General features: G+C 47.1%; 1 protein-coding gene across 5 annotated transcripts in view; it reads right to left on the bottom strand.

Annotated features, from left to right (window-relative positions):
• LOC311243566 (neural cell adhesion molecule L1-like protein) overlaps positions 1–14,547 on the bottom strand; it is a 222,594-nt gene that overhangs the window by 77,580 nt on the left and 130,467 nt on the right. For all 5 annotated transcript variants that reach the window (XM_084332833.1, XM_084332831.1, XM_084332829.1 and 2 more), the window contains exons 8-11: positions 14,240–14,351; positions 3,706–3,887; positions 2,812–2,946; positions 1,479–1,607 (exon numbers count right to left, since the gene is read on the bottom strand). In XM_084332833.1, the coding sequence (XP_084188959.1) occupies positions 1,479–1,607; positions 2,812–2,946; positions 3,706–3,887; positions 14,240–14,351 (558 nt within the window). The remainder of the gene's footprint in view (positions 1–1,478; positions 1,608–2,811; positions 2,947–3,705; positions 3,888–14,239; positions 14,352–14,547) is intronic.

Below are 14,547 nucleotides of genomic sequence, written 5' to 3' on the forward strand. Positions count from 1 at the left end.
TTTGCTTAACTGGAAGTCAGCCATTCCTCCATCACATCGACGCTGGGTCGAAGATGTGATGGCACACCTAAAACTTGAGACTTAAATACTCCACCAGGGGCTCTACCCAGATTTTTTTCAAAGTTTGGCAGCCATTTTTTAAATTATTTTAATCTAAATTCCCACCTGAGGATGTTTAGGCATAGGACGGTGATTTATTAGATAGGCAATTTCTGTATGGCAAGTGACAACCTGTATAAGAACGATGCAATTTTCTTTTTATTATTAATATAATTCTTCTTTTTCTCTTTTTGTTTACTGTACTTTAAATTTATTTTAGGTATTGTGTGGTTATATGTAGTCATGTATTGTATGTATGTTTGTATGTATATAATGTTGTTGTTGAACCTTAAAAAAAAACAAAAAAAACATTTACTGCTGCTTTGCACACTGGCTAGATGCAAACTACATTTAGTTGTATTCTGTACTTGTGCAATGACAATAAACGTGAATCTAATCAAATATCTATTACATTTGACAAACATGGTTTCTGATCTACACTGTAAGAAAAAAAAGCTGCAAGAAAACAGTAAATGTCTGGCATCAATGGTTGCCAAATACTTACTGTCAAATTACAGTAAATACATTTACAGATTACAACCTTTATTTAATGGTTAATATTCTGATAAAAGGTAATTTACTGTATTTCTTATGGCATTTACACTTAAAGTAGAAAAACAAAAGTAATCTGTAAAATAATACGGTGAATTTCCTGTGAAAAAACATACATTTTTTACAGTGTATGGTATCTGCTAACCTCGGAACAGTATTTAAGCAGAGACATTTTCAAGCAAATCAAGCAATCAAGCAAAGCAAAAAAACTCCCAAAAGCAGCTAATTCCAGAACACTCTGTCATAATGAAGAGCAATTTAATAGGACTGCAGGGATATGAACGGTTATAAACCAGGTGGTGTTTTGAAATCTACAGTACAAACACTTTCATGAGTTATGCACAAAGTGTCAGCTTGAAGTGGGTCCAGGAACATCTGCTGGACAGCAACGCACCAACAGGCAGGGATGGAAGGCAATGCAAGCTAAAGGGAGAGCTTGGGGCTCAGCAGTGAAACCTGCTCAGTACATCAAAGGGCTTCTTAGTCTATTCTACTTCCTGCATATATATACACGTTTGTTTGTTTGTTTGTTTGTTTGTTTGTTTGTTTGTTTGTTTGTTTGTTTGTTTGCGTGTGTGTGTGTGTGCGTGCGCACTAGCACTTACATACACTCATACACACACACAAATACACACATGCACACACGTATAAACATGTACGGTAGATGCACACACACACACACACACACACACTGTCTTCCACACTCTCTCTCTCTCTCTCTCTCTCTCTCTCTCTCTCTCTCTCTCTCTCTCTCTCTCTCTCTCTCTCTCTCTCTCTCTCTCTCTCTCTCTCTCTCTCTCTCTCTCTCTCTCTCTCTCGGCACTCACTTAGAACCATGATGTTGGCATTAGCCAGCAGGCTTCCATGCTTGTTGGAGGCCTCACACTGGTACACGGCACTGTCTGCGGGGCCGGCGCCACGGAGAACCACGGTGTCGTCAAATACCCGCTGGAGGTCTGAGGGAAGACATTTCATGTTCATTCATGTTGAGTCATGTAGTCAAAAGAACCGGGACATTGGCACATGTGTGTGCGTGCATCTTGTGAGCGTGTGTGTGTGTGTGTGTGTGTGTGTGTGTGTGTGTGTGTGTGTGTGTGTGTGTGTGTGTGTGTGTGTGTGTGTGTGTGTGTGTATGTGTGTGTGTGTGTGTGTGTGTGTGTGTGTGTGAGTATATGTCTGTGCACATGCTCTTGGTTACATGGTGTCCATGCATGACTGTTTATTGTGCGTGTGCATACTGCATGGATAGATTGCAAGTGGATAGATTGTAGAGGCACAGAAGTCATGTAGAGCCACCCAATCATAGCAGCTGCAGTCTGCCTGGAAACCAACTGGCACCAACTCCTACAGATCCAGCTCTTAAAAATCGAACCTCTACTGCAAGGGCGCAGTATCGTTAACGCCTCGTTAACAGCACTGCCAGGTTAATGGTGCATGATTACCGCAGTAGCAGAGCAGAGCAGAGCAGAGAGCTGAGAGCTGCATCTGTATCTATATTCCTTGACAGTTTTGGGAAAGTTGTTTAAATTAATTAGATTAATGAATTTTAGAGAACTAAAACCTGTGACGTCATCAGGTATAAAGTCTGGACCTGTGCATAGTATAATGGGAGACTGATTTTCCTGGTAAAATGTAGGCATACACTCCTTTAGGTACTCTCAGTGTCATCTTTCCTTGTCTTTCACAATAGAGGCCTCGCGTGGAATGTTTGTCGTTCTCTTTCTTCCAACATGGCTGCCTGTAACTGTTGGTAACTACTTTCAAAAGAAAGCACCTAACATCTATACATTTTAGTTGATATATTTCTCATTTATCAACACATAGCGACCGTTGTTTTTCACACATCGGCAGTTGTTTCTTCCAACATGGAGGACAAATGGGCATAAACATTCAGTGAAAGGCCTCTATTCCTTGTCAATGGAGCAGTTTCGCACTTTATACTTGATTGCATCACAAAAAGAGTTTCAGCACTCTAGTTTGCCATAGGAATAACATGAATTCTTAAATTGGGGTGTAGTTCCCCTTTATCCACTCCTCATTATCTGCCATTCAAAAGAAAATAGACAACTTCTTTTAGAAAACTATTGTTGCCGTGAAACCAACTAACAATAGCTAAATAGAACAAAGGGTTCTGGGTGAACGGTTCAACATCTTACTCACCGTCTAAAATCAGTCCGTTCCTCCTCCAGAGGATCTCTGGACGTGGTTTGCCTGTGACGGAACATTTGATGTGGACATCTGAGCCTTTCACAGCCAGCTGGCTCTGAGGAGGTCCCGTCAGCCATTTGGGGGGTTCTGGGACAGGACGAGAGGAACCGTGTTAAAGCCACTGGGATTCCTGTTTCGTTTAACCCTTTCACTACCACACTACAGAAGGTTAACCTTTCACTACCACACTACAGAAGGTTACCCTTTCACTGGTTGTGAAAGTGTTAACCCTTTGTCGTGTGGCAGTGAAAGGGTTAACCTTCTGTATTGTCGCAGTGAAAGGGTTAACCCTTTGGTAGTGTGGCAGTGAAAGGGTTAAATACTTTGTTTAAAGATTTGAACCTAATACTGTACATATCTATTCTAGGGCTGGGCAATTCATATTTATTTATTTATGTATTATCTTTTTATATTGTGAATCATGATAAACATTTTTGTTTTGTATATTCATGATACAAAATAAGTCAGATTTCTCAAATGATTTCTGAAAAATATTTGAGACTGTTCACTGGAAATGAGTTTAATTTTGATTCTGTGTCACATGACCATGCAGTCCAACATGATAAAGTAGAAATACCCAGATATAAAAGAACAAAAAAAGTAAAAGTCCTCCTTAAAAAGTCTACTTAAGTAAATGTAGAGTAAGTATTTGATATTTAATGTTAAGTATCAAAAGAAAAGTACACATATGACTTTTGCGTATTCCAGTGCTATCCAATCCTCAATACCACTGACCTCAAAATATTATGCTAAAGTGGTATGTGGTCCAGTCATACTCTGATTACATCCTCTTGAATTTGACAGACTTCAAAATTGAACACATTTTTCATGCAAACCCTAGCCTACCTTCCACTATGACGTCAAAGTAGTGGACGACTTCTCCCACGTGGTTCCAGGCTTTACACATGTACTTCCCAGCCGCCTGCTCATCCACCTTAGATATCGCCAGCAGCTTTCCGTAGTTCCTGATTTCCATCCGATCCGGAAGCCTCTCTCCCATTTTCATCCACTCAACCTTAGGAGTCGGACTATGTGACATAGTGAAACAACGTTAGCTATTACTGTCGACACCTAATGATGAGGAATTATACTGAATGGAGGTTTCGGCTGCAGTTCTGACGATGGGACAGAGAACAGGGTAACAATTTACTTAAAGGTCCAGTTGTTGAAATAAAGAAATAAATAGTCCCACCTCCAAAATTATGTGGCTGTGTTTTAATTTTCTAGTTGATTGACAAGAACTAACACTTGACTACAGGGAAATATGAGTTTTAATTGTATTTGCTGCATTTTGTGGCTATGAAAGTTCGGAAATACTAGAATAAAACAGATCTACATTCAAATGTACGACGGGTTAATAAACGTGCAAATAGTGTATTTTTCATCTACAGATCAAAGGCATCCAACTATTATGGATTTTAATGTCATAGTTATTATAAAGTTGTTTTATTTCTGCTGCTGCACCCAAACTGTGGAATGCTCTTTCCCCTTCATACCATTAACACATTTATTTATTTATTACACTCAATCTCTTCAAGTTTACAGCAGGTCCAGTTGCCTTAGCTCTTCTAATCTTATTTTTCATCTAGACTTTTGAATTTTATATACAGTACAGTTGCATTGAGTCTGAGAAAGGCACTTTCAAATATATTATTATTATTATAATAATTGTTAGTAGTAGTAGTAGTAGTAGTAGTAGTAGTAGTAGTAGTAGTAGTAGTAGTAGTAGTAGTAGTAGTAGTTGTTGTGAAGGGCCAGATTAAACCGAATATATATATTTATTTATATATATATATTTAATTGTATTTGTATATTCTCTAATATTCCCTGATATCCCTTGTATATTCCTTGTACAATATGCATTGAATATCCATTCTAGCCTACTGAACATCCCATAATAGTCTCCATTCTACTATTGGTCGAGACCTTGGTGCCAGGCTGCCATACCCCTCAGACCCAGTTCAAACGTACCGCTCGACATGTACGAACAAGTCCTAGTTCCGCGTAGGAATTTGGCTACCGCACCACTAATGGGACTATTTGTTCATAGTGCGTATATATACTGCGCTACTAAAGTAGGACTTTCTTTTCAGTCCAGTTTCTTACCCTCCAATAGAGTCACAGACGTAAAGCCTCCCCGCGATGCCACGTGTGGGAGTAAGGCCAAGTTCGCCTACCATCGGTATTGAGACATCGTGTATATTAATATTTGAATAGTCATATTTGGCACTATATCGTCGAGTTGGACGTAGTCTATTAAGCTAATAATAGTCTGTTAATATATAGTGCTTCGTGCGGTGAGAATACTACCGTGGTCAGTACCCCATCGTTTCGGGCAGAGAGCTGGCTGCTTACCCAGGGTGGTTGACCCTATGTGAAGCTGCACCCGAGGAGCCCCAGAGCCGACGAGCGAGTGGACCTGTATACCGGATTATTCTACCGACGACAGCCCGCCTTCCCAGGCACGGATTATGCTTTGGATACTTTGATTATTCTATGGATAAAGACCCCCGACACTACCGTGTGTTGGAACCCCCCCCCCTGGAGAGGTCGCAAGGTGAGGAGACGCTCTGCAAGACGAGGTCTCTCCACATCTCTCCCCCGTGGACCGGAGAGAGCCGGCCCACAAAGAGTCCACCTGCTTTCATCTGTGGTCCAAGGATCGCCGGCGCATTGAACGGCACTACAGTGGGTTCTCCTGGGATACCCTTGGCCGGACGAGGCAGCTGGATTCTACCCCCCCCCCCCTCCTACTCCTGTCGGCTTACAATCGACCGGATTAACCCCCTCTAGTGTATCCAGCCTATAATCATTAAAGTATCATTGCTGTTATTCCTTAACTATTCCAGGTCGTATATTTACCACCTGCGCCTTCAGAGATTGGACATTATCTATTGATATACCGACGAATACTCCTTGCCATAAAAGTGCATACTATTTCAATTCATAAATGTAATTAAGTGATTAAGTGTTTAGTCTACACACCATCGCTGTGTAGGCAATAAAGACCTGTTTCTAATTCGTACATTTGTGTTGGATCCGTTTCATCTACGTGAGAGTGTTCATGATAATATATTTATGCCGTGTACTGGGTGGCCGAATATTAAGTACAAAGGTAGTGGTAGTAAGTATCATATCTAGTAATACAGTCAGGGAATTGTACCCCTCAGTTACAATTGGTCCTTCGAGCCGGAGGGTAATTAGTGTAATATTAATATAGTGTTATTAATATTGAAATGGCCTATGATGAACACTCCACGAAACGATCCTCCTAATCAACGCCCGCAGCGCGAACGACGGCTCCCTCAGTACTTAGAGGCTTACGCTGTCAGTCAACAACCTAGTCTTCTACTAACAGTAAACGCGGTAAAACTAGAAAGTAAAAGTATGTCTAACCCCAACGCCCAGACTACCCCGACCATAGAGGCCCCTACGGGCTCTAATGTAACTGACCAAGTTCACGGTGGGGACCAGTGGGAACCAGACATGACTTCACACCCCGCCAGTACTGAAGAAGTAGTCCCCGATGAGTCCCGGGAGGAATACAACGCTACCGAGAGAGAACTCGGCACGGAAGAAGACGGGGAGAGCACCGTGGAGATAGAGCTCCAAGGCTCCGCAAGGAGTACCCCGAGGGAAGGCTCCCCTATACAACCGCCTTCTCCCAGCGAGGCAGAGAGGACCCTACAGCAGGCATTCCTCGTCAGCCTGAAAGCCTCTACTGAACGCGATAGACTCCAGGGTGAACGCGATCGATTGCAGATACAGCAACGGAGCGAAGAAGAGCACATACGCCTGGAAATAAGACGCATTCAGATGGAAGAGAATGTGGCCCGAGACCGAGCAGACAGCCAGCGAGCAGCTGCTGGTGCTCTACGGGACGCAGAGCGCGACAGACAGCAAGCGCAACTAATAGAACAGCTGATCAGACGGACAACACCCTCTCCCTCCGCCAGAGGCTCCAGGAACTCGTCTAGACACACCTCCAGGGCGGCATCCCCTAGCCGAGTAAACAACCCTGAACTTGACCAACAGACGAGGTCTATACCCCCCACAGACCACCTCCCCCCACCGGTCCAAGCGAGACCTAGCAACCGGGAAGGAGCAGCATATCCTGTGGAGAGGCTAAACCAGAGACTACAAGCACTGGATGACCTAACTGAAGACGAAGAGGAAGAGGAGGAGAACCGCGCCCGAAGACAGCACAGTACTCTACCGGACCAGGAGGTCCGGTACAGCCCAGGCTATACTCCCGCGGAGCTGCGCTACAGACCCCCGACTCTATACACGGGTGAGCACGACGCACGACCCGCACCGAGGAACAGCACCTGGACAAGCGGGCCATGGTACACTGCCGGTACCAGCCCATACCAAGGAGCGGGAGGAGACTCGCCTAGGAGGCCTCCCCCCCAACGCTCGCCGATGTATCCACAGTCAGCGTCATACATTGGCACGCCTATGGTACCCGACTTCACCCAAGAGAACCGGGCCCAGTATACAGAACTCCGCATGTGTCTGGAGACCATGTTGGTGGATGTATTGGATGAACGCCACAAATACGCCATCCTACTGCAGCACTTAAAGGTGCCCCGCGCACATAATATAGCGCTCGCCTACGCGACTTCCACCACCCCATACACAGCAGCGCTGGTAGCATTGGACCAGAGGTATGGGCGCATATGGGATTACGTGATCCAGGAGATCCGACACATCGACCGCTTACCCCCAGCAATAGACAATCGAGCACTGGACGACCTGTCCATCAGAGTGCAGTCCCTGGTAGGGATGTTGGGAGCGCAAAGAGAGAAGGGGAAGTATGAACTTTACGCCAACTCAAATGTGGAAAGGATCCTGGAGAAGCTGCCGCCCGCTCGTCAGGAGTGCTTTAGGCGGCAGAGGGACCACAGAGACCCGAATGGCCCCGAACCGAACCTCCTCGATCTAGCAGACTTCCTGGCGAGAGAAGTCAGCAGCCTACGGCTAGATACATTCGGACGGAGCACCCCTGGCTCCAGAGAAGGAACCAGACGACTAAATGATGGAAGAAGATCGGTGACTGTGATGCACCAATCGGAGTCAGTACCGAGCAGCAGGAGCCACAGTACCCCCTCCAGAACGGAGAAGTGGAAGATAGTGTGCCCCTACTGTGAGAAAGAACACTGGCTAGCGCAATGTGACTCCTTCCCCAAGCTGAACGCGGAGGAAGCAGGTCAATGGATAAAGTCCAACAAGCGCTGTTTTCGCTGTGCGCGCTCACACATGGCAGCCGAATGCCGCTTAAAGAAAAGGTGCACCAAGTGCGATGGAGCCCATCTGGACATACTTCACGACAGTAACAGACGGCGCCCTTCACCTGCACCATCCAGCCGCAAAGCGAGCGTCATGTACATCGATCCCGCCAGCAGCAGTGGAGCCCGAGTACTCCTAAAAGTAGTGCGTGTGACACTAAGCTACCAGAATAAAGTCCTGGACACTTACGCCGTCCTCGATGACGGGTCAGAGAAGACCCTGCTGCTCGCCTCCGCTGCGGCCCAGCTAGGGCTGCGGGGAAGCGAAACCCAAATGACAATTCGGACAATAAGACGAGATTTGAAGACGATAAAGGGCGAGAATGTCTCATTCTCTATCGCAGCAAGCGGCCAGCCTGAGCGACGGTACCAGATTGCAGACGCTTTCACCAGCCAAGAAATAGGACTGTCGCGGTACACATACCCCGTCGCCAAGCTGATGGAGAAATATGCACATCTGCGCAAGTTACCGATCCCGCTCATAGACAATGCTATGCCGACCCTGTTGATAGGCTCCGACCATGCAGACCTCATTGTCCCGATAGACCGGGTTCATACCGGACCCCGAGGCTGTCCTGCAGCAGTCGAGACCCGTTTGGGATGGACTCTCCAAGGCCCGCTCGCCAAATCTCTCAACCGAAGTACAGCCACTAGATGTCTCCACTCCCGAGTCACAGAGGGAGAAACCGCACTCCTGCAACACGTAGAGCGGCTATGGAGCTTGGAACAAATGCCCTTTAAGAATGGAAAGAAAGACATTCGCTCTAAAGATGACATTTACGCAATTCACCTCCTCGAGACAGGGACCAAGAGAGTCCCGGTCAACGGCGTGTTGAGATACGCCACGCCACTCCTGCGGCGAGAAGGAATGCCTACTTTCCACGCCAAGACAGACGCCATAGAACGGTACCTGCTGAACACGGAGCGGCGCTTAGCCAAGAACCCCGTCCAAGAGAGTGTATACCGCGCTGAGATTGAGAAGCTCATCACAGCGGGACACGTCACAAAGATGGACATTAAAGAGGCTGACCAGACCACTGAATCGTGGTACGTGCCCCACCACAAGGTCCATCACAACGGTAAAGACCGCATAGTATTTAACTGCAGCTACCAGATCGGATCCCAAAATCTGAATAAAGAGTTACTGCCCGGTCCCACACTCGGCCCCTCCCTACTCGGCGTTCTACTCCGCTTCCGCCAGGAAAAGGTGGCCATCAGCGGGGACATTAAAGGAATGTTCCTGCAGGTGAGATTAGTAGAGGCGGACAAGCCCCTGTTACGGTTCCTATGGAGAGAGAAGCCAGGAGATGAGCACCCAGCCATCTACCAATGGGAAGTCCTCCCCTTCGGAACGACGTGCAGCCCCTGCTGTGCGACATTTGCACTACAGAAACATGTAGCAGAGGACCCAGCAGCGGACGAAGAGGTCCGACACAGCGTAAAGAACAGCTTCTACGTAGACAACTGTCTACAAAGCCTTTCAACCCAGGAAGAAGCCGAGGCTCTCCTGATTAAACTCCGCGCCTCATTGATCAAAGGCGGCTTTGATCTCAGGCAGTGGGCCAGCAGCGATCCGCAAGTACTGCGCAGCCTCTCCTCCGAGGACAAGGCAGCCAGCAGCGAGACCTGGATGGCTACAATCCCGGGAGAAGCCCAGGAGATGACCCTGGGATTGGTGTGGCGATTCAAAACAGATTCGCTTCACTACAGACACAAGCCCCTGACTACGGAGCAGGGAAGGCCGGCGGCGGCGCCGACCACCAGACGGAGTGTGTACACAACACTCGCCCGACAATATGACCCGCTAGGATGTATTCTACCGTACACCACCAGGGCAAAAATGATTGTACGAGCATTGTGGGACAAGGACCAGGGCTGGGACGACCCCATTCCCACACACCTTGCATCCACCTGGAGAGAGTGGGAGATGGAGCTCCACTCACTCCCAGGCGTTAATATGCGCCGAAGCTACTTCCCACCCACGGTGAGGCCAGAGACATGTAAAATGGACTTACACGTCTTCAGTGACGCCTCAGAGGTCGCATACGGATCAGTAGCCTACTTGCGGGCCCAAGACCAAGGGGGAGAGATCTACACAGCATTTGTCCTCGCCCGCTCGAGAATAGCCCCACGCAAGCAACAATCTATCCCACGTCTAGAGCTCTGCGCAGCCCTAGCCGGAGCGCACCTAGCCACGCTCATCCAACGTGAGCTCACCATACCGGTGTCTAGAACAATCCTGTGGTCAGATTCCACGACGGTACTCGCCTGGATCAAATCGGACTCATGCAAGTACAAAGTCTTCGTGGGAGTCAGAGTCACCGAGATTCAAGACTTAACCGAAGAGTTAACCGGAGAAACAGAGTGGCGCTACGTTGATACAAAACAGAACCCAGCTGACGTCATCACCCGGGGGATGCCCCTGGATGACCTCACCCGTCGCAATGTCTACAGTGACGGCCCCGCATTCCTAAGACTCCCGGAAGGACAGTGGCCCATGCCTATCCCGAGGGCAGCAAGTCCAGAGGAGGTGGAAATTAAGAAGTCTGTGTTCTGTGGATTGAGCACCGTAGCCTCCACCGACCCTAACATAAACGATTGCACGTCCATAGAGAGTGCACAACAAAGAACATTCCTGCGGTACCACCCGGAGTGCAAGTCCCCCGCTGATATGTCAGCAGCTAACTACGAGGAAGCAGAATTGCTTCTACTGCAGCGAGCCCAGAGAGACTCGTTCCCCGATGAATTGGCCTGTCTACAGGGAGGAAAGCCCGTCCCATCCGACAGCAGATTAATTCATCTGGCCCCCGAGAGCGACGCTCATACCCTCATCAGAGTGGGTGGTCGCCTACGCAGAGCCCCCAATCTACCGGATGACATTAAATACCCGATCGTATTGAACAGCCGACACAAGGTCACAGAGCTGATTATAAAGAAATACGATGAGGATGTACATCACGCAGGAGCAGAAAGAGTCTTCGCGGAAATCAGACGTCGTTACTGGATCCTACAAGGAAGAGAGGCGGTACGACGCTTCCAACGAACATGTCTAGACTGCCGCAAGTGGCGCGCGCAGCCCAGCATACCAAGGATGGCTGACCTTCCTCCATGTCGCCTCCGAATCGGTGACAAGCCATTCCACTCAACGGGTATGGACTGCTTTGGCCCGCTGCACATAAAGAAAGGAAGAGGAACCGAGAAGCGGTGGGGTATTGTATTCAAATGCATGACCACCAGAGCGATACACATCGAGCTTCTCCCGACCATGAGCACAGACTCATTCCTTATGGCCTTCCGTAGATTCACATCACGGAAAGGAAGACCGTCTACCCTATTGTCCGATCATGGGACAAACTTTAAAGGCGGCGAAAGAGAGCTGAGAGAGAGCTTCCAAGCTATGGGCCCAGAACTTAAGACCCACCTCGCTCCAGCACAGGTTGATTTCCAATTCAACCCCCCAAACGCACCCCACTTCGGTGGCACTTGGGAACGAGAAGTGCGCTCCATAAAGACAGCCCTGTACGCAGTACTTGGGGCCCAGACTGTGGCGGAAGAAGTCCTAATGACAGTCCTCACGGAGATTGAGGGAGTACTTAACTCGAAGCCCCTCGGATATGTCTCCAGTGATGTGGCGGATATCGACCCAGTTACCCCCAACACACTCCTGATGGGGCGGCTAGATCCCACATTACCCCAGACAATGTACCGGCCTGAAGAAGCGAACGGCCGACGAATGTGGAGGTACAGCCAAGTATTAGCCGACAAGTTTTGGAACAGTTTCCTACTGCACTACCTACCGTCTCTACAGACCCGCCAGAAGTGGGTAAAGGAGAGAGACAATTTGACAGAAGGAACAGTCGTCATGATTATTGATCAATCACTGCCCAGAGCTATGTGGCCGGCCGGCCGCGTAAGCAAAGTGATCACCGGTGCCGACGGCAAGGTCCGAGCAGCTGAAGTGCTCGTCCAGGGTCGCACTTACACCCGTCCTGTGGCAAGGCTCATAGAACTGCCTCGACTCCCAGACACAATCGATGATGACCATGACCCTACAACCCTATGACTTTGTGAAGTTGACTGACCCCTACAGCAAACCCTTATGTGTAAATAGACAACGCGATTAATCTGTCTCCGTTTAACTGATTAGGTCCGGGACCTATTCAGGGGGTGGCTGTTGTGAAGGGCCAGATTAAACCGAATATATATATTTATTTATATATATATATTTAATTGTATTTGTATATTCTCTAATATTCCCTGATATCCCTTGTATATTCCTTGTACAATATGCATTGAATATCCATTCTAGCCTACTGAACATCCCATAATAGTCTCCATTCTACTATTGGTCGAGACCTTGGTGCCAGGCTGCCATACCCCTCAGACCCAGTTCAAACGTACCGCTCGACATGTACGAACAAGTCCTAGTTCCGCGTAGGAATTTGGCTACCGCACCACTAATGGGACTATTTGTTCATAGTGCGTATATATACTGCGCTACTAAAGTAGGACTTTCTTTTCAGTCCAGTTTCTTACCCTCCAATAGAGTCACAGACGTAAAGCCTCCCCGCGATGCCACGTGTGGGAGTAAGGCCAAGTTCGCCTACCATCGGTATTGAGACATCGTGTATATTAATATTTGAATAGTCATATTTGGCACTATATCGTCGAGTTGGACGTAGTCTATTAAGCTAATAATAGTCTGTTAATATATAGTGCTTCGTGCGGTGAGAATACTACCGTGGTCAGTACCCCATCGTTTCGGGCAGAGAGCTGGCTGCTTACCCAGGGTGGTTGACCCTATGTGAAGCTGCACCCGAGGAGCCCCAGAGCCGACGAGCGAGTGGACCTGTATACCGGATTATTCTACCGACGACAGCCCGCCTTCCCAGGCACGGATTATGCTTTGGATACTTTGATTATTCTATGGATAAAGACCCCCGACACTGCCGTGTGTTGGAACCCCCCCCCCTGGAGAGGTCGCAAGGTGAGGAGACGCTCTGCAAGACGAGGTCTCTCCACATCTCTCCCCCGTGGACCGGAGAGAGCCGGCCCACAAAGAGTCCACCTGCTTTCATCTGTGGTCCAAGGATCGCCGGCGCATTGAACGGCACTACAGTGGGTTCTCCTGGGATACCCTTGGCCGGACGAGGCAGCTGGATTCTACCCCCCCCCCCCTCCTACTCCTGTCGGCTTACAATCGACCGGATTAACCCCCTCTAGTGTATCCAGCCTATAATCATTAAAGTATCATTGCTGTTATTCCTTAACTATTCCAGGTCGTATATTTACCACCTGCGCCTTCAGAGATTGGACATTATCTATTGATATACCGACGAATACTCCTTGCCATAAAAGTGCATACTATTTCAATTCATAAATGTAATTAAGTGATTAAGTGTTTAGTCTACACACCATCGCTGTGTAGGCAATAAAGACCTGTTTCTAATTCGTACATTTGTGTTGGATCCGTTTCATCTACGTGAGAGTGTTCATGATAATATATTTATGCCGTGTACTGGGTGGCCGAATATTAAGTACAAAGGTAGTGGTAGTAAGTATCATATCTAGTAATACAGTCAGGGAATTGTACCCCTCAGTTACAGTAGTAGTAGTAGTAGTAGTAGTAGTAGTAGTAGTAGTAGTAGTAGTAGTAGTGGTGGTAGTAGTAATAGTATTACTGTAGTAGTAGTAGTAGTAGTAGTAGTAGTAGTAGTAGTAGTAGTAGTAGTAGTAGTAGTAGTAGTAGTAGTAGTAGTAGTAGTGGTAGTGGTAGTAGTAGTATTTTATTTATTATTGATATACTAGGGCAGGAATTCTTAAACCCACATTGAGTCATTTTAATCCTGGGACACTGAGACCCAGATCCATTCAAATCTACTGATGTGAAGACCCACCAGAAACAGACCTGCTGCTTTGAATCCTGAATAATTCAAAGAAACACTAATATAGGGCATTATCACCTGTTATGTATGTTAATAACCACATCTATACTGCTTTATACTTAATGACGAATATCTTTAAACTGCTTGTATGCCTGGAGTAATGTGTTACGATAGCAAAATTTGATGTACATGGATGGCATTACATACAATCCTTCTGGTATGCATTCCAGCTTCAAGTCGTCACCCTTCACCAGCACTGTTATAGTCTGAACACCAGGGGGCAGCAAAAGGCTGGGTTTTCTCACTGGGCTCCCAATGTCTGGGGAGGTCAGAGTAAACAGGTTTATAGTCACTGCCATTTATTCATTAATCAACGCTCATCTCAACACACAGGGGTTCATGGTCTATCTATAATGCATCTTATAGACTATTGTATTTGTCTGTTAACTGTACTGTATTGTACCCATTCTTCAATATGTTAATAAAGTCTTCAATCAATCAATCAATCAATCAAA

Source organism: Notolepis coatsorum (assembly GCF_963971535.1).
Source record: "Notolepis coatsorum genome assembly, chromosome: 17".
NCBI lineage: Eukaryota > Metazoa > Chordata > Actinopteri > Aulopiformes > Paralepididae > Notolepis > Notolepis coatsorum.